This window comes from Octopus sinensis, linkage group LG2 (assembly GCF_006345805.1).
Source record: "Octopus sinensis linkage group LG2, ASM634580v1, whole genome shotgun sequence".
Taxonomy (NCBI): domain Eukaryota; kingdom Metazoa; phylum Mollusca; class Cephalopoda; order Octopoda; family Octopodidae; genus Octopus; species Octopus sinensis.
This window is the reverse complement of record NC_042998.1, coordinates 99,290,379-99,312,606: the sequence shown is the minus strand read 5'-3', so window position 1 is coordinate 99,312,606 and position 22,228 is coordinate 99,290,379. Positions and strand designations below refer to the sequence as shown.

Below are 22,228 nucleotides of genomic sequence, written 5' to 3'. Positions count from 1 at the left end.
ATGCTTTATAGTTATTTCCCTTACAAACCTGAGCAACGCCGGGCGATACTGCTAGTTTTCTATAAAATTTTAGAGCCAACACTAAAAGTTGTGACATTTCATATACAAATATGCCTATGTAAACAATGCAAACGCATTATTTACATAGACATATTCATATATGAATTTTCATAACTTTCAGTGCTGGCTTTAAATTCTAAAGCAAATCTGTAGAGATAACTTAAAGTGATTATATCACACTGCCACATTGCTAAGTATTTCAATCATTTCTGTCAACTTAATGGCTCACCTTTCTCCACTATTGATTATTTGTCAATTTAACTACAACTTACATTAAGTGGAAAAAAAAAAAAGGATGTCATTTAGTAAAGTTAAAAGAAAAGAAAAATGAAGATTAACCTTTAATTTTCAGAGCTCCTAAATGCATCAGCATGTGTCGGACTTGATCTATATTTGGAAGCTACAAGAAATTGAAAAAAAGAAAAAATGGCAGAAACATCTGTTAGAAGCATCCATTTACATATCTAATTAAGAATTTGAAAATATCACAATTTCCTTAATAATGATGATGATTATGATGATAATAATAAGGAACTACCAGGCCAACATATTAAAGAACAGCAATAGCCCAACATGTCATTTATGCTAACAACAAAATGAAACCATTGATCAAGTTGTTTCTATGTCAGTCTTCTTGTGCCTACAGAATATCTCAACAGGCATGATAGAGCAGCAGAGTATATTCGCTGGGTAATTTGCAAAAACCTGGACATGCCCCATGATAAAAACTGGTGGGAACACAAACCACCTCCAGTGCTTGAAAATGACCACATCTCACTCCTCTGGAACTTCACTGTTCAAACTGACAGAAAGATAGATGCGAATAGGCCAGACATTATATTGAAAGACTTCAGACAAAAATCATGCCTCTTCATTGATATGACTGTCCCAATTGACATAAATGTATCTGTCAAGACCTACCAAAAACTGAGCAAGTATAAAATCTTAAAATAGAAATTGGCAAAATGTGGAACCTCGAGGACTAAAACAATACCTGTTGTCATAGGTGCCCTATGAATGATAGCAAAGGGGGCTGATTCCTACCTAGCTCAGATACCAAGAAACTCCAAAATGGCAGAAATTCAAAAGATAGTGCTCATGGGAATTGCCCATATCCTACATAAAATATTGTCTATGTAATCTCAAATTTTAAAACAAACTTATAATTTTCTTGTTTTCTTAAACATTCTCTCAAACAATACTATGTGCAAAACCAAATATATGACACTTTAGGCTTCGAACTTCTAATTTGTTGTCTCTTGAGGTTTCTGAGTGAGACTTGGAGTCAACTTCTACAAATACAAAGCAAAAGTCAAACATATAATAATAATAATAATCCTTTCTACTAAAGGCACAAGGCCTGAAATTTGGGGGAGGGGGATAGTCAATTTCATCAACTTCAGTGTTCAACTGATACTTATTCCATTGAGCCCGAAAGGATGAAAAGAATTTGAACTCAGAATGTGCAGAAAGAGGAAATGCTGCTAAGCATTTCGCCCGGTGCTAACTAATCTACCAGCTCACCATCTTAAATGATAATTATAACAATAACAACGACAATAATTATTATGGTTCCAAATTTTTGCACAAGGCTGGCAAGTTTGGGGTGGGGGTAAGTTGATTACACTGACCTCAGTATTCGACCCTGGTACTTATTTTATCAACCCTGAGAGGATGAAAGGCAAAGTTAATCTTGGTTGAATTTGAACAAGGATTTTGAAATTTGTACTTGAGGGTTAAGTATTGTGAGAAGAGACCCTGTGAGACCTTTCCCAACAGGTTGTTGCCTACGCTTACAGGATTAGCTGGAGAAAGTAAAATCAGGAGCTTTGAGAAGTAAAATGGAAATAATAATAATGATAGTGATTGGCACATTTGGAAGTATCATCATTCAACTATCAACATAGCTCAAAAAGATTGGTACAAATGTGAAAATAGAAAACCTACAAAAATCATTATTGCTTGGAACTGCAAGAGTTCTCTGCAGGGTTCTTGAAGCATGACCAGTAAACAAGTGTCACCTTAGTCTGCTGGTTGTTGACAGCAGACACTTTCCACAATGCCTAGCAAAATAAGCTGAGAGTTTTTTTCTAATAATAATAATATTTCAAGGAGACACGCTCTCTCCACTCCTTTTCTGCTTGGCACTGACACCTTTAGCTGACATGCTAAATAGAATTGGATGTGGATACAACTGTTATGGCAAAGCAATCAACCATCTCTTGTATCTGGATAATCTAAAACTGTATGCTACAAATGCTAAACAGCTGGAAACATTACTACAGATAGTACATGGATTTACCAAAAAAATAAACATGCAATTTGGCTTAGAAAAATGTCTCAAAGCAACCCTGAAAAGAGGAAACTAGTTAAGAGTAACAATAGCACTCTAGATAAAACAAATGAAATACAAAAATTAGACCAAAGCCAGATATACAAATACTTAGGAATGAATGAGCTAGATACAATACAACACACACAAATGAAAGAGAAGATAAGAAAGGAATACTATAGATAAGTTAGATCAATAATGAAAACAGCTCAATGAGAAAAACAAGATAATAGATATCAACACTCTAGACAGGAAAACAAGAAAAATAATGACAGGATTTAGAATGCACCACCCAAAATCTGAAAGGCTATATGCTAGGATGCACCACCCAAAATAGAAAGGCTGTATATACAATGTATCAAAGGTGGTAGAGGCCTTATACAGCTATAGATCTATTATAAAACACCACCATTGGACTACAGAAATATCTACTTCAGAAGCAAGGAAAACTAATACAAATAGCTACAAAACATGAACAAAACAAAAAACTGTTTTCTGTCTTTAAGGAAGGTGACAAATATGAAAATACCAAGAAAAGAATGCTTTCTCATCAATGTATCAATACCAACAGGTGACAATGTTTCTCTAAAAGAAATGGAGAAACTTTCAAAGTACAAAGATCTGGAAATAGAGGTAACATGAATGTGGAGCCTAAAAATAGAAACAATTCCTATCATAGTAGGTGCATTAGGTATGATAAAAAACATTCGGACAAATACATAACAAAAACACCAGGGCTACAAGTATATATAACATAGAGAAAATAGCACTACTAGGCACTGCACGCCTAAAACACTTCCAATACAGTGAAAATAACAGCATCACAACAAACCACAGCACATACCCGAGGCATACAGAGCTGCGCTCATTAGTGCAGTGAAAGCACATGATAAAAATAAGACTGCTAATTAATAATAATAATAATAATAATCCTTTCTACTAATGGCACAAGGCCTGAAATTTTGGGGGAGGAGGAAAGTCAATTACATCGACCCCAGTACTTGACTAGTGCTAAATTTATTGACCCTGAAAGGATGAAAGGCAAAGTTTACTTTGATAGAATTTGAACTCAGAACATAAAGATGGATGAAATGCTGCTAAACATTTACCCCAGCATGCTGACAATTCTGCCAGCTCACCACCTTAATAAAAATAATAATGATAATAATAATAATGATTTCTTTTATTGGCCACAAGAGCCCAAGACATGGAGGACAATATCGCAGAATGAGTTACAGCACAAAAGAAATTACACAAAAACATGTGGGGTTAACATCAATCAAAGAGAGATACTACCACATTAGAGGATATAACAGAGGATATATAATAGAAAGTAGAGAAATAGATAATATATAAATAAATAGATTTCCCAATAATGGGGCAGTTCACTTAAGGTAATCTGAGGTAAACCCCACACAAAAATCCTGGTTCACTCTGCCTGAGGACATGATTAAGTTTGCAAGGAATGAAGCCAGTATGCTCCGCTGGATGTGTAATGTCAGTGTGCATACACGACAGAGTGTAAGTGCCTTGAGAGAAAAGTTAGACCTAAGAAGCATCAGATGTTGTGTGCATGAGATATGACTGCACTGGTACGGACATGTGGTGCGAATGGATGAGGATAGCTGTGTGAAAAAGTACCATACCCTAGCGGTTGAGGGAACCTGTGGAAGAGGTAGACCCAGGAAGACCTGGGATGAGGTGGTGAAGTATGACCTTTGAACATAAGGCCTCACCAAGGCAATGACTAGCGACCAAGACCTTTGGAAATATGCTGTGCTTGAGAGAACCCGACAAACCAAGTGAGACCATAACCCGTGGCCTATGCCAGCGGTGTAACCAACCTACTTATGTGTTGTCTGTGAAGACCTGTTGAGGCAAGTGAAATCACAATCAAAATCAAAAATGCTTAAAATGATAGGGTGGATTTAAAGAAAATTTGGATGATGTTTTTAATGGTTGATTGACTATAAAGAGGCTCTTTTGATAGAGAATCTAGTTATACTACTCCATTATAGCCTGGAAAATCTAATTCATATTCTTCGAATTCAATCAGTAAGTGTGAATATGCAAAACTTTTCTAAAATTCAGCATTTAACTTTTTACTTTTGTTGTTCTAAATCCAAATAGTGAGCTAGTTTCTATGTTAGAGCCTCATTCCAAAATTAGTCCTTTCTTTATAGGAAAGATTCAAAAAATTAAAAAGAGATATACATATATGTATATGTACAAAGGAAGTAAAGAAACAAATAATTACCAGAGTTTTTAAGTCCGATTCTTTCATTTCTAAAAACTTTTTATATGTATTAAAACCCTTTTGCACAACCCTGTTAGCAAACTCTTCTGAAAAGCACATCTGTTCAAGTTCAGTGAAAATCCGTTTTTCAGCGCCATATAAATTGATGCCCTGAAAACAGATGCAGCTTCCCCCGTGGTTGTCAATGATTAGAAGCTGCCAAAAACGGGAGCTGTCGGAGAAGCCATCAAAGATCTGAGCTTTTCCTGAATTGAATGAAAAATAAAAAATATATCAAACATGTGGATGGTCTTTCTTTATAATTTATTTACAAAATTGTTACATTTTTCACAGATAATGCTGATTTACTAGATAACAAAGAAGTCTTGTCTCACTAAAGAACAATAATGGTCCTGTAGCAGGAATATTCAACAATCACCTGATGTTGCAATTTACTAAAATATTACTCGCATAATCAACAAAATTTGGCCATTCATGACTTCACATGAAACTGGCTCCAGCAACAGTACCAACTTTTTGCACCTTTCTCTTTGAGCCTACCTAGCAGCATAAATTCAGCACACTACAAAATAGAGAGCATTGAGAGACAGCTTAGCATTTAGCATGTGAGACAGTGAAGAGGAGACATCAGACTGGACACAGGAGACAGTAGCAGAGCAGCAGCTGACACCACAAGCTAATGAACAATAGGTAACTGTAACACAATAACCAGCAGTCAACCTTTTGACTGCTGCTTCAGCCACATCAACCCCAAAACTATTATCTCCAAACTCTCATGACATTTTGTCAATCATAGTAACAACTATATTTGTTTTTGTGTATGAAAAAAATAAAAAATTTTGTGCATCAAAAATTGCAACAGACTTCAGTCTTCTACCTATAGTTCTTATATTGTGATATGAAGATGTTAGAAACATGAAATTGTTATGATCAAGTTAATACTAAAGTGCCACTATTTTCTTTTAATTTCTTTTTTTACTACTTTCAGTTTTTGGCTAGTGAACATCTTGATGGAACTACCTTTGAAGTTTTTAATTGGTTATGTAAAACCCAAGTATTTTGTCAAGTATTTATTTTATCAATTCTGGAAGAAAAAAGGCAAAACTGACCTGAATGGAATTTTAACACAAAATATAAAAGGGATATGTGTGTGTGTGTCTATGTTTACAGTCTTCCCTGATAATCCTTCTTGGTAGCATATCATCATCATTGTCATCATCATCATCATCATCATTTTAACACCTACTTTTTAACCATGCATGGGTTGCATGGAATTTATTGGGACAGATTTTTTACTGTTGGATGCCTTTCCTGTCACCAACCTTCACATGTTTCCAAGCAAGTTAATATTTCCTCCATGGTAAAACATGGAAGACTGGAAACTAACAACCTGGCTTATATGAAGATAATGCTCATTTACAACCATCACATGCTATCTAAACAAAGGTACACACACACACACACACATATACATATATAAATATTACATTCCTTATCATGTTATCTAATCATGCTTCTTTGGCAATATCCTGCATTTATATTATGACCTTCAAATCTCAAGGGTATGCCCTGGCACTTACTGCCATCTGTATATCTCTCTTCCATTACTCGACCATCCCATTTATGTTCTAATCCCAGTCCCTTGTGAGCATGCCTGGCACTTTGCCACCATCTCTATCCTGCTGTCTTTCAATTTCTCTCTCCTTCTCCTGCACTTCCCTCAGGTTGGGTAACCATATATCTCCTTTGTGGTAGCATACCGGTTTCTATCTTCATTCCTGATCTCTCTCTCTCTCTCTCTCTGCCTTTGGCTGGATAATCTTGTACCTCCTCTACAGCAAGACACTCAAGGCTTCATCATCTGGCACAAGATTACCTCCTCCAATGCCTCCTCCCCTCTCAAAAGATTTTGTTTTTGTGTTGCAAGGTACTTGGTGACCCTGTCAGTGCAGGTGCCACTTAAAAAGCATCCAGTCCACACTGTAAAGTGATTGGTGTGTGGAAGGGCATCCAGCTGTAAAAACCTTGCCAAAAATGACCTCACCTGTGCTTGTGCCACGTATAAAGCACTGAGTCCACTTTGTTGAGTGGTTGGTGTTAGGAAGGGCATCCAGATGTAAAAATCCTGCCAAAACAGTTACAGAAGTCTGGTGCCTAAAACAATAATGAGCCGGCTGCGCTGGTATGGTCATGTGGCAAGAATGGATGAGGATAGCTGTGTGAAAAAGTGTCACACCCTAGTGGTTGAGGGAACCTGTGGAAGAGGTAGACACAGGAAGACCTGGGATGAAATGATGAAGCATGACCTTCGAACATTAGGCCTCACCGAGGCAATGACTAGTGACTGAGACCTTTGGAAATATGTTGTGCTTGAGAAGACCCGGCAAGCCAAGTGAGACCATAACCTCGTGGCCTATGCCAGGAGTGTAACCAGCCCACTTATGTGTATCTTTCCTTCATTGGACACTAAACTCTGCTTGCAAAGACCTGTTGAGGCAAGTGAAATCAAAATCAAATCCAATGACTGGCATCCATGCTAGTGGAGCGCTAAGAGCACCATCTGAGGATCATCTGGCTTCCGTGCCAGTGGCACATAAAAAGCACCATTCAAGCGTGATTGCTACCAGCATCGCCTTACTGGCATGTGATTAAACATTCGAGTGAGGTTGTTGCCAGTGCTGCTGGACTGGCTCCTGTGCAGGTGACACATAAAAAACACTTTTTGAGCATGGCTTTTGCTAGTACCGCCTGACTGGCCTTCGTGCCGGTGGTACATAAAAGCACCCAATACATTCTCAAAGTGGTTGGCATCGGGAAGGGCATCCTGCCGTGGAAACTCTGCCATCTGGTTCGCTGATCCTCAGTCAAATCGTCCAACCCCTGCTAGCATGGAAAGCAGACATTAAATGGTGATGATAATGATATCATTAATCTAATTAATCTCAGATCAATCTTTTGTGATTAAACATTTGATAAAACTTCTCCCAAATGATGCTAAAATAGATTTAAGTTTTTAAAACATTAATACCCTTTTGATTATTAATATAATTTATCTTATTACTCACCTGGGTCCTTAGGGTCACTACTACCTTCTGATTTACAGGCAAAATGAACTACAGTTGACCAGGGGCCTCTGTAAAAGATAAATAATACATATCAATATATAAAAATATAGTTACATACACACACTAAAGGCTGAACCTCATGGAAGAGGTGACAAAAACTACAACAAAAGATGAGAAACCCTGCTGAAATTGTCTGTCCAGCTTATGTTAAGCATGGAAAAGTAGACATAAATTGATACTGATGATCATCACAATAATTTCAATTTAATAAATGTAATTCCAAGTGTGGTGTCAGTGGATAATTCACCATTTGTGTCATGTGCTCAGTATATTAGCAGAACATATTAAATAAATAGTCCTATCAAGAAGTGACACCAAACCTTAGAATGATCTAATCAGATTGTATCAAAGATGTTTAGTTGCTATTATCTCTTGTTGCTAAATGGAACATTATTTATTGATGCTATGAAGCTACTGCAAGAATAGTCAAACCAAGTTTTGTTTACCTTGAGTTTAGGCCATTTGGGTCTTGTATAATGTTAATAAATTGACTGTCGTAGGTCCTGGCTTTGCCAGGTCCTGTCGAGCTGTCTAACCCATGTTAGCATGGAAACACAAAACACTAAATGTTGATGATGATGATGAAGCCATTCTCAATTTTGAGCATTCAAATGAATGCCACCACATTCAGTGTCCAAGCAATTATAGGTAATAATACAAGAGAACCAAAGCCCACAAATCAAGGATCAAAACTGATATATGCCACACTACTAATATGATTATTAGTTGACATATAAAGGTGATAAGCTCACAGAATTGTTAGCATGCTGGAAAAAATGCTTAGTGGCATTTCATCCATCTTTACATTCTGAGTTCAAATTCTGTCACGGTTGACTTAGCTTTTCATCAATCAAATAAACACCAGTTAAGTACTGGGGTTGATGTAATCGACTGCCTTTTCTCTTCCAAAATTTCTGATCTTGTGTCTAGAGTAGAAAGGATTATTAGTTGACATATAAGTAGTGTAGCACAGTGCTTCTCAAACAATCTGATGTGGCATACCGGCAGTTATTTTTTTTTCCAATGTGCCTGTGCCAGAGACTGGTAATATTTCTTAGTAACATCAATTTATACCAGAAACATCATCATCATCATCATCGTTTAATGTCCGCTTTCCAAGCTAGCATGGGTTGGACGATTTGTCTGAGGACTGGCAAACCAGACGGCTGCACCAGGCTCCAATCTGATCTGGCAGAGTTTCTACAGTTGGATGCCCTTCCTAACGCCAACCATTCCGAGAGTGTATGGGTGGTTTTACGTGCCACCAGCACAAGGGCCAGTCAGGCAGTACTGCCAACGGTCATGCTCAAATGGTGTTTTTTACGTGCCACCCGCACAGGAGCCAGTCCAGCGGTACTGGCAACAACCTCACTCGAACGTTTTTTGATGCGCCACCAGCATTTTTGTGCCACCGGCATGGAAGCCAGTCAATGAATATAATAAAAGTTGACAAGTATTTTTATCGTATATTTATTTTGTAAACATATAATACAATATTACATAAGCATTTTATAATATTTCTTTCTTTTCTGGAAACTTGCTGCTTACCAGCAGCAGATGGCTCATGGACTGGTGCCAGTCCATGAACCAGCACCGGTCCATGGATTACCACTTGAAGTAGCACACTCTGGTGCAAGTATTCTGGTTTAACCCTTTAGTGCTCAGATTATTCTGTCAAATGTGATGTTTGTTTATTTAAAATGGTTTGAATTAATCATGCATTATCTTGTAGTTTAGAGATTTCAGTGATGTGATTTTTTAGTTTTAGAATGACATGGTAGGGCTGAGGTTAGAGGCGAGAACTGGTCAGTTTCAATATAAAACAGGTTAAATATTTTGGCCGGATATGGCCGGTTTGAATGCTAAAGGATTAAGGAAGAGAATTTCTTGTCTTCTTCTCACCAGTTGCAGAGACACTGACAAGAGCCAAGCATTGCTCTTCCTACCTCTGCCTTAAAAAAAAAAATCTAGTTCAATGCCTAAGAATAATTTACAAATGCTACTGATCAGTAATTTTATATTCAGAAATGTTCAGAGCAACAAATATTGTTATAAAAAATACCAGTCAATTCCCATTTCATTATGGTGAAACATTTCAACTTACTCAATTGTATAGCCTTTCCGTAGTTCAAAATTTTTGACCATATTTGGACTGTCCCTGAAAAATATTAGAAATATTCTGTACTTATTACAAAAAAAAGAGTAAACTAAAGATGCTGCATCACAAAACAAATCAGAAAATTCATGACACACCAAGATATGTTTCAGTTCAGTAAATAAAATATTGACCAAAGTTTGTTCTTTGTTCAGAACTGCAGTGACATAAACAGAACCACAGCATCAAGTGTTTAAAAAAAAATGTAACTAGACTTATCTAAAACTGTTTTAATGCAATAATAGAAAATCTAACTGAGAAAGATGGATCTTGGTTCATAAGGCATCATGTTTAAAGCTGAAACTTATATGACACATAAACACACTCAAACAGGAATAATTTTCTATTTGTTTTTTACTGCATGTATGAGTGCTGCTTTCATCATGTAGTATTATTATACATATTTTGGTACAGAATTTATCAGGAAAGTCATGATTAAATGAACAATTTTACTTCATAGAATCACAAAACTGATCACTGTTTGAGATCAGTAAATAAAATATGGATAAAAATTTGTTCTACTTTGTTCAAAAGTAGAGTGGCATGAAAGAGCCGCAATATTAAGGAATAAAAAGAAATAAAAACTTCATTTGGTAAACTGTTAATAATGGTGAATCTGATGGAGAATTGGGTTATGGTTGCTTAAGGTGTTCTTTCAACAACAATCCTATAACTTATACACAAAAGAAATATGTTTTAATCAGTCATCTGCTACCAATGTGCAAAAGATATATTTATGGAGTTGGTTAATACTCAGGTGGGTTTCTATACACAGTTGCTACACAGCATATTTACCTGAAGTCCTATGATCTAAAAGAAAGCAATTTAATAATATACATAAAAACAGAACAAAGAAGTCCCTTATCAGAATTCTGGGATGTTAGGGAACATGTTAGAACTTTTTACAACACAATGTAATTTAGTTGTATTTGGCTAGACTAGCAGTAAATAGAATTGATTAGGATCAATCAAAGAAGTAAATTTCTTTTAAAATATAACAATTTTGAAAATTTAGCAAGTATAGACAGATGTTAAAAAAAGTAAATAAATAAATGCAGAACTGTTTGATTTGGAAAGGTTTCAATTATTGGAATGGATGTAAAAAAATTAAACAATAAAATACATTTAAATTGAATAACTTTAATAAAAATCTGATATCTGCCTTTTCTCAATAAAATTATTTTGGTTTGGTATGAAATTAGGGTAATTATTCAATAAATTTGATTAAAAAGAAAATTCTTTCTACTTTCTAAATTTCATCTAGGTCAAAACTTTTAAAGGTGTTTTTAGGTGCTATATGGAATGTATATATGTATACATACAGACACACACACAAATACATATGTATGTGTTTATATATATATATATATATATATATATATATATATATATATATATATATATATATTATATATATATATATGTATATATGTATATATGTATATATATATATATATATATATATATATATATATAAATATATATGCATGTATGTATACATATGTGTGTGTATATAGATGAATGTGTATGCAATTTTGAATTTGATATATTTAACTAAGCAAGTGAGATATTTTAAATAGGTAAAATGTTACAATGAAAACATACATGGATATGACAACAATAATTGAAAGATTTTACTGTACAATAACAATGAATCTCCATGTCAAACAGAATACTGGGATGACAAATGACAAACTTGTGAAAAGAAATGTTGCATCATGACATAAAAAAACAAAACAAAAAACAGGATGTTGGTATTCAGAGATGACAACACCAAAAATAGGCATGCACCATTTGAATAACATTATATAGACAACAAAAAACATGGATTTTATTCTCTATATGCAGATAAGCTGCCAAATCCACCTGCATATCAATAAGCTGCCTATTTCATTCACATGCTGGATTCATTTACATTGATATAAAGTGCTTGTCTCATCTACATAAAAATGGGCAGAATAATTCACCTGCAATTCACCTATATAAGAGATAAGCTACATAATCCACCCATATAAAGAAGGAGAAACAGTTCCTTAGAATTCTCCTGCAATATTGTACTGATTAAAATAAAGAAGATTTAAGATCTTTAGTGAAGTCTAATATAATTGAAGGTGAATTAAGGTAGTCATAAGATTATTAGTAAAGAACTAACAGATGTATGTCTATTTAAATAATTATTTCTACTTTCATTTACACTCTCTTTTAAAATACATTACTTACACACACATATGTAATAAAGGTGCCCCTAGGCAGTTGTTCTGTCTGCCAGAAATAGTAAACAAATCTCTCTTAAATCCAAACAGCTGTCTTAAAATGTATAATTAATAAAAAAAATAAGGATAGGGTGGTCATAACTGGCATGTCTTTCATCATAGGTCTACTCAGCCAAGCCACATTTTTATCAACAACACACATCATTAACTTTCTACAACTTAATTATTCATTTCTCAATCTATTTCTAATTATTCTAACACTATCAAGCTGCTGCCCAAAACTTTATTCTGAATCACACATGATGTGACATAAATAAATCATTAGAAGAACTACATCAAAGTCTGCTTGATAAAGACATGTTTTATCATAAACAGCCCTAAATATAAGGAGAGAAAGTAGAAGTAAAAAGAATAGGTGATGCTTAGTCTTTTAACTTTTTGTGTCATTAGGGCACTACTAAAGATTTAATCTTTATGTTCTGATACAAAGGATGATGTACTGGGGAAGTATTTCATTGCTTTATCCATTCTCACAGCAGGATTTAACTCCAGTACTGCAACATAACAATAATAAAGAGTTCCTTATACTTACAAGGATGAACTGTACTTACTAATGGTGCCTATCATTTACATTTAGGTAGACTGAACTAGCAAGCTTCAAGTGTTAGGTGTAGAGGAAATTGTTCACAGCTCAGTTCTGGTCACAGAATACAAACCAACAAACCAGTCAAAGTATATTTTAGGTCAATGCTTTACTGACCCAGTCAGCTGTAACTCCAAAGTACAGGTGGAATATAACATACAAATAACTATATAGGAGGTGGACAATGCAACTATTTGGGACAGAAAATCTTATCAAGTGTAGGAAAATGGACAACATTGAGATATGGGTTAAGAAAGGAAGTTACTGATTATGTTGGACGTGGACTAAATATCAAACACTCACCTGCTGACCAAAAACAGCTAGTGTTCTCTATCATCTGTTAATAATTATAGTAAGTACTAACATTTTATAAATCAGCACCGACAATCTCGGTCACAGGTAAAGTTGGAAATATTACACTAAGAGATTTTTCATGGGAAACATCAACAATATAGGCATTAACCAAATATTTTGAGTCTAGCAAGCCACTACTATATTTTAATTTTCCAAATAAATTAATAAGTACAAAATAAATAAAATAAGTGAAACAAATTGGGATTTTTAGCTTTTATGCACTTCACATCATATTTGTAGCATGCATACTTTTATTTAACATTGCTCTGCAAATGAACATTAAGTCCAAATCTATTAAGGCCTATGGCAGGGGAAATAAAAAAGGAGATCAAATGTGTTGATACTTAAATTGCTTTAGAGAAGAATTCATTTCAGTTATTCTATTAAACACAGACACATCAAAGGATTGGCAAGGTTGGATGACTTTTTGGTAAAATGGATGCCTATATATTCATGCAATCTATTTCTGATATAAAGCTGAAATAAGTTGATAATCTCAAAACAAAATTTTATTTTTGTATGTCAAATCTAAAACTATCTGTAACACATCATGGAACTTCAAATTATCACATCTGAAATATTTTTGTCAGAAAATGCAACACATATTTCAAGGAGGACAATAAAGAAGAACTAATACAGGTAAAAATTTCAGGTTATTTATGTTTATCTTGTGTGAAAGAACTTCTTTGTTGTTGCTCAACCCACTCAGTGTAGTAACCAAATTTCTCTTAAACTCTTTACATATTTGAAAAAGGGTACCTTATGTTTTATGTAACGAGAAATATTGGTTTCAAATTTTGATACAAGGCCAGAAATTTCAAGGAAGAGGCTAAGTTTATTATACCGACCCCAGTGCTCAACTGGTACTTATTTTATCAACCCTGGAAAGATGAAAGGCAAAGTTGACCTTGGCAGAATTTGAACTCAGAACATAAAGACGGACAAACATTTTGCTCAGCATGCTAATAATTTTGCCAGCTCACTGCCCTATATGTAACTAAATATTAAGACAGTATATATATTCTGCAAGGACAACAAGCAAGTTTGCCAAGGTTAAAAGTATTGATTGAAAGCTTTGATTCATCAGTTAACATCCATATTATAAAACTATTAACCCTTTAGCATTTAAACTGGCCATATTCAGCCCATATATTCTTTTGCAATTTATGTTCAATCTGACCAGATCTGGCCTCTTACACCTACCCAGTAATGTCATTCTAAAAATAAACAGTTGCATCATGAAGAACTCAAACTTATTAGATAGTGCATGATTAACTGAAAAGAAGATGAAAAAGTAAGTTTTAAATTTGACAGAGTAATATGAATGCAGCAGAGTTGACTGAGGCTGCATAACAACAATAGTAACAATAGTTCCTGTCAAAGTATCTACACAACATTGAGATAGTTGTTGAAGCCTAAAATTTAGATCTTGGCTAGAGCAACTATACAGTTACTTCTTAGAGGATGTTACAAATTACACCCATGTTTCGTTAATAGATTAACCAGGAACTCATTCAAATATTGGTACCCTTATCTTCTAAATACAAAAGGTGTTATGTTTGACATTTTTATAAATCATAATAAAGATATTTTACATTGACTGTGAAGATGGTATCGATTAAACAACATTCCTTGGGTCAATATTCTTCATCTAGATGCCATTCCTAATGCTTTTGCACATTTAATCACTTCTGAACATTTTGTTCATTGGATCCATAAATATGTCTCTGTTGCTGAAATCGTGTCAATGTAAAGACACATGGGAATAAACACACACACACACACATACATATATGAGAGGTATTGGTATCCAGAAGACCCAAGGTGGAAGGTAATGATATGTAAGTGATATGGACGGACCGTAATTAAACTCTCAGTTTGATAACGATACAAGTGAGGAGTCTAATGTGAGTCTTGTATGAGTATGTATATGTTAAATAGAATGGGACAACAAAGCCAAGGGTGTGTGGAATTTTCAGGACATTTATAAAGAGAAAGTTAGAAAGTTGTGTTGGATATGGCCTGTTTAAATGCTAATGGGTTAATAGTTTTATAACATGGATGTTAACTGATGAACTGAAGCTTTCAATCAACACGTTTAACCTTTCTCTTTATAAATGTCCTGAAAATACCACACAGCCTTAGCTTTATTGTCTCATTCTATTCAACACACACACATATATGTATATATGCACACACACACAGACATATATATATATATATATATATATATATCTATATATATATATATATATATATATATATATATATATCACTGTGATTACCGTGACCGACCAGGCTATCAGATGTTGCTACACATCGCTGGTCACAATGCACTTCACATTGTTTTAGCCTTCAAATGACACCACCCCGCTGGCTAAGCGAGCAGGCCAATATATATATATATATATATATATATATATATATATATATATATATATATATATATATATATATATATATATAATATATATATATATATATATGTAAATGTAATATGTGACAATTATTCGGTAGCCATGATAAAACTCCGAGTTTCGGATGCTGAGGTGGAAATCCGATGGCCAGATAACTGAAGAGATGGCGGCATGAATTTCCACTTCGGCATCTGAAACTCGGTGTTTTATCATGGTTACCGAATAATTGCTACATATTACATTTACACATAAATTCCTCTATTTACATAATATCAAGGTCTCTTTCTTTCTTTTGTTGTCTTACCATTTTTATCAATATATATATATATATAATCAGGGTATTAGACAGTACCTGCATTGTTAGAAATACACACATGGTCAATACACATATGGTGACATGAGTATTTTTAGCTCTCAACCACAATACCCATTGACAAGAACTAAGTGTTTATCACAGGGTTCGAAATCACATAATATGAGTACATCCGCAAAATCATTTGCCATTTTTACTCACTATTCTTAAGTTGGCTTTTCTGTTTACTTGTTTCTTCAAATTCACTAGTGTGTATAAGTAATAAATATGGTTTTTGAATCATTTTGACTCTTATGTCTAGCAATGCTGGAACTACCTAGTACCCTCATTATAAATTAATAATTTAACCTTCATAGTTATTTTATGCTTGCTAGCCACTTATATTATTATTATTTATTAATAATAATAATATTTTTATATATATCATCATCATCATCGTTTAACGTCCGTTTTCCGTGCTAGCACGGGTTGGACGGAAAATAAATGCAAGCTCACCAGGATACGAACCTGGAATCTTCTGATACGCAGTCAGACGTGTTATCCATTGCGTAACATATATATATATACACACACACACACACACATATATATATATACATATATATATATATATGCATTAGAACAGGTTGTGGGTGTATGGTTAAGAGATCCAGTTTGCATGGTCCTAAAGTTGATTACATTACACAACACTGTGCAAAAGTAACTTCTACTATAGCCTCAAATCAGCTATTGCTTGATGGGCTTCTGTGGTGGAAATTGTACAAAAGCCTATACTACATACATGCACTCAGTTGAGTGTATTTTAATAGCATAGGTTAAGGGATGCAAAAAAGCCTCACTTAGGTTTTGCCAGGAGTACTCTAGGCAGTATACACTCTAACTACACTACTGGTGCATTTATGTTTATACCAGCCCCACAAATTTGTTTTTATGTGTCTCTTTATATCTTTTAACTCGGCAGTTCAACAAAAAGAGATTGATAAATTAAGTACCAGACTGAAATAAGTAGTGGAGTTGATATGATTGACTAAAACCTTTGAATGCAATACTGAAGCTTTATTGTTGTTCAATGAACAACAGCAGTGGAAGAGTATAAAGAAATACATTCAAACTATTGCTACCCTAATTATTAATGCCCAGCTATCAACCTTGTACTATTAAGCAAAAGTTGTTATACTTGGCATACATGTAAAAATCTTGTTTACATATTTATAAGTAGTTCTACAATACTTCTTTTTGGCAGCTTGTAAGACAAAAGTAAGAGATTCCTAATGAGTTATAAATGAAATATGAAACTAACCAGTTTGATCTTCATTCCAAGCTACCAAAAAGCCCTGCTATCTACTTTCATTGCTATAGTGTATATATATATACACACACACATATACATGTATATATATATACAAGTATATATGTATGTATGTATGTATATATATGTGTGTGTGTCTGTATATTTATGTGTGTATATATGTGTGTGTGTGTGTTTATATATGTATGTATATATGTATGTATGTATATCTATTTAACTACCTATTTGTCTATCTACACAAATGTGTTGGTGTATATGTATGCATGTATAAAGACACATATGCACACGCAGACATGCATGCAGATATGCACACAGACACACACACACATAGACAGCTATGTATGTATATAGGTTTAACAATTGACTAAGCACTATTACTGAAAATATTTGCAATTTGCTACTATGTTAAAATCATGCATTATATATTTTTGTTAGAGTAAACTACGAGAAATACTGAAAAGATTTATATGATGACATACCATCCAAAAACCTTGATTCCTGTAATTATATGTTCATGCTGGAGATCCAACACTGTCCAAGCCTGTTGGATTGAAGGAATTACCCAAAAACTACAGTTGTCATCTAAACAAAAATAAAAAAAGATAGATAAATTAAAAACAAAGGACATCAACTCAGAGTACGCCTTATACTCTATTCTGTCTACAATGGTTATAAATAAAAGGATTATATAGTTTAAAACAATCCTGATCTACAAAATATATTTCAAGACTGCTGGCTTGAAATGTTGGAAACAGAAGCCAAATCTCTCTTAAGCTGCACAATACTATCTTGAAATCTTTTTTAAAGAAGGACATACTCTATAATGTAGTCCAGAAGAAGAAAAGTTAAAAACATAGAATAGGCATGGCATGAATAATGAATGATGCTCTTGATTGTAGGTTTCCTCATCCAGGAACAAATTAGGGCCAAACAATAACAACAACAAAGGCAACTATTATTATTACAATTAGATTAGAGTGGTAAGCTGGCAGGATTGTTAGTGAGTCAGACTAAATGCTTAGCAGTGTTTCTTCTGGTTCTTTACATTCAGACTTCAAATGTAGCCAAGGCTGACTATGTTTTTCATCCTGTCATAGTCAAACTAATAAGTACCAGTTGAGCAATGAGATCGATGTAATTGATGAGCCTCACCCAATTTTCAGGCCTTGTGCCTATAGTAGAAAGAATTGTTACAATTGAAGTTAAAGCTATGAGCTGACAGAACCATTAGAACATTGGGGAAAAGTGGTTTGCTCTATATCATCTTAGTTCAAATCTCACAGAAGTCAATTTCTCTTCCTATCCCTATGGGGTTGATAAAATAAAATAACAATCAAGTACTTGAATCAATATTACTGTCTAACTTACTTTCTTCTATATTTCTGGCCTTGGACCAAAATTAGAATTATTATTATAATTTCTTTATTACTATATGTATATATCTCGATATGTATATATCTATGCATGTATATGTCTTTGTGTTTGTGTTTGTCCTCCATCACCATTTGACAATCAGTGTTGGTTTTAGGTCTCAGTAATTTAGCAGTTCAGCAAAAGAGGGACTGATAGAATAGGTACCAGACAATTATAAGTATTGATTTGTATGACTAAAATCCTTCAAAGCAGTGCCCCACTATGACTGCAGTCCAAATGACTGAAACAAGTAAGAGGAAGATAAAAGATTATACAGTTCTATATTTGAGAGATGAGGAATTATGTACATTATTTACATTTGATGGATATTTGTCCTCATCTTGTTTGTTGTTAACAATGTTTCAGCTGATATACCCTCCAGCCTTCTTCAGGTATCTTGGGGAAATTTCGAACCTGGGTTCTCATTCCTAAGGTATTTTTCGATGTTATCATTATTATTATTATTATTCAGGTCACTGCCTGGAATCGAACTCAGAATCTTGGGGTTAAGAGCATGGGCTACTAACCCCAAGATTCTGAGTTCGATTCTAGGCAGTGACCTGACTAATAATAATAATAATAATAATAATAATAATAATAATAATAATAATAATAATAATGATAACAACAACATCGAAAAATACCTTAGGAATGAGAATCCAGGTTTGAAATTTCCCCAAGATACCTGATGAAGGCTGGAGGGTATATCAACCGAAACACTGTATTAACAACAAACAAGATGAGGACAAATATCTGTCAAATGTAAATTATGTAAATAATGAAGATAAAAGATTATTATTGTAATTTTAAAAATTATCTTTACATTTACATTCTTTCCTAGTTTTAGATTCTTCTCCATATTTGCACTAATACATTCATATCAATGTAACAACTGGTTTGTTAATTTGTTTATTTGCCAGCATAAAAAAGTGCAAATATTGACAATTAAAAATTATCCTAGGACCATATGAGCGGGTACTGAAAAGTTCCTGGCTTTAAGGGTATCACAAAGGGTATCAAAAGGTTGGTGGCCTAACCTTCTGAGTTTTTTTTTTTGCAGTGCTTAGAAAAACTGAAGGACTGTTGCAATAAGTGTATGGATCTGAGAGTGGACTATGTTAAATAAAATCATAATTAACTGATCCTCCTGTATTTTCTTTTACCCAAAGCCAGGAACTTTTCAGCACCCCCTCGTAGTTATCCTTGTCTTTATTTTCATAGTAAATGTTAGATAAACAAAGGAGGTACAGCAAAAGAAATTTTAAGTGTTCCCATCTCTGTGATGCTTTGTTTCATTTTGTAACCAATCAAATTCCCCCTTCAAATCCTGAATATACAGATTAAAAAATATATCCTGTTGATAAGTAAATTTTCTTTCTTGTCTGAGCATTTTTGCCGTAAAACTACTAGTTACAATGAAAGAATAACTTCAGCTTATAATAAAAATATATACACTTTACTTGTTTGTACTGAGTTTTTTTTTAATTTCTTATTTGCTTATTCAAATGCATAAATAGATATATACATACACATTTACCTATCTCCCTACTCAGGTCATTTCTCTCCCTCTTACCCTCTCTCTCTAAATAAATAATGCTTGTTTTTATGTTCAGTTATAATAAAAATGATTCTACACTAATCTAATGGGTTAGTCTATACTTTTGTAGAGTACAAATTTATTATTCTTATGCAAGAATTGTTGACTATGACTTCGAAGTCCCTGTCAACAACATTCCTGTATAAGAATATATATATATATAGTCAATTCAAATAAACAAATAGAAAATGAAAAAAAAAAAGGCAAACAACAAATGTGAGGACAGGCACAAGAAGTGTATTAGCTTGATGCTTGGTGAAAGGAGGGAGCTTAACATTTCGAGCATAGCTCTTTGTCAGAAAGGAGAAAGGGAAAAATCCAAAGAAGAAGAAATTGCCAACAGTACAAACACACAAACACACACACACATGCACACACACACAAATACACACACACACACACACACACATTCATAAATACACACAAAGAAATAAAAACGTGGAATAAGGTGACATACAGAAAGAGAAAAAGATATGTTAATGCTTTGGTTACCCTATTTCTGTTAAAATACACTGCCTTTCTTTCAATTAATTTTGAAAACAATAAAAAATTTATTAAAATATATTTGTCATTATTAAGCTGATGTTTCAAATGTAAATTAACATAAGTTTTGATAGAAGGTTTTAGTTTAGATCACTTTAACCCTTTAGCATTTAAACTGGTCATATTTGGCCCAAATATTCTATCTATTTTGTATTTAAACTGGCAAGATCCAGCCTCTCACTCCTACCCTACAATGTCATTCTAAAAATAAATGATCACCTCATCAAAATCTTGAAGTTACAAGATAATTGTGGTTAATTCAAAGCAATGTGAAAGAATAGGCATTACATTTGGCAAAATAATCTGAATGCTAAAGGGTTAAGACAGAATGTGTATCATTGATTTAGGGGTAGATTCAGCTGAGTTGGTATTGAGAGTTAAAAGTCAAAGGTCAAATTGGCCTTGAGTAGATTTGTAAAAATAATCACCACCCATGCCAGTGGAACGTTAAAAGCACCATTTGAGCATGATTGTTGCCAGGGCTGCTGACTGGCTGTCGTGCTGGTGGCACGTAAAAAACCCCATTTGAGCATGGTCATTGCCAGTGCCACCAGACTGGCTTCTGTGCAGGTGGCATGTAAAAAGCACCATTTGAGTGTGGCCGATGCCAGTACTGTCTGACTGGCCCTTGTGCCAGTGGCACATAATAACACCCACTACACTCTTGGAGTGGTTGGCATTAGGAAGGGCATCCAGCTGTAGAAACTTTGCCTAACCAGATCGGAGCCTGGTGCACCCTTCAGTCAAACTGTCCAGCCCATACCAGCATGGAAAGCAGACGTTAAATGATGATGAAGATCAAGCAAGAAAATAAGAAAAAAAACAAAGATTCTTAAATTAAGAAAATTAGTTATTAAGAAAAAAATCTAGAAGCTCAGGAATGTGAGATATAATGCAAAAAAATAAAATGGGTGTAAAATAATGACAATAATGGTTTCAAATTTTGGCACAGGGTCAGCAATTTTAAGGGAGGGGTTAAGTTGATCACATTGATCCCAATGCTGAACGGTTACTTATATTTTTGACCCTGAATGGATAAAAGAGAGAGTTGACCGTGGCAGAATTTGAACTTTGAACATAAAGCTGGATGAAATGCTGCTAAGCATTTTACCTAGCCTGCTAATGATTCTGCCAGCTTACTGCCCTAATAATCCTTTCTACTGAAGGCACAAGGCCTGAAATTTGAGGGGAGAGGACTAGTTCATTACATCAACCCCAGTGTTTCACTGGTACTTAATTATTGGACCTGAAAAGATGAAAGACAAAGTCTACCTTGGTAGAATTTGAATGCAGAACATGAAAATGGATGAAATGCTGCTAAGCATTTGCCCAGCGTTCTAACAATTTGGCCAGTTCACTGCCCTAATAATAATGATAATAATGATAAATATAAGTATATAATAATAATATTAGGGAGTAAATCCAAACTTACAGGGAAAAATTAGATTTAGGATTAAATCTAATTTTACAGTATAAATATATATATATATATTAAAT

The 22,228-nt window shown here is 34.1% G+C and overlaps 1 protein-coding gene across 1 annotated transcript in view; it reads right to left on the bottom strand.

Moving 5' to 3' along the window:
* LOC115231265 overlaps positions 1 to 22,228 on the bottom strand; it is a 116,274-nt gene that overhangs the window by 9,054 nt on the left and 84,992 nt on the right. Inside the window, exons 12-16 of the mRNA XM_029801330.2 lie at positions 17,658 to 17,760; positions 9,879 to 9,932; positions 7,715 to 7,782; positions 4,650 to 4,894; positions 400 to 460 (exon numbers count right to left, since the gene is read on the bottom strand). Of these exons, the coding sequence (XP_029657190.1) occupies positions 400 to 460; positions 4,650 to 4,894; positions 7,715 to 7,782; positions 9,879 to 9,932; positions 17,658 to 17,760 (531 nt within the window). The remainder of the gene's footprint in view (positions 1 to 399; positions 461 to 4,649; positions 4,895 to 7,714; positions 7,783 to 9,878; positions 9,933 to 17,657; positions 17,761 to 22,228) is intronic.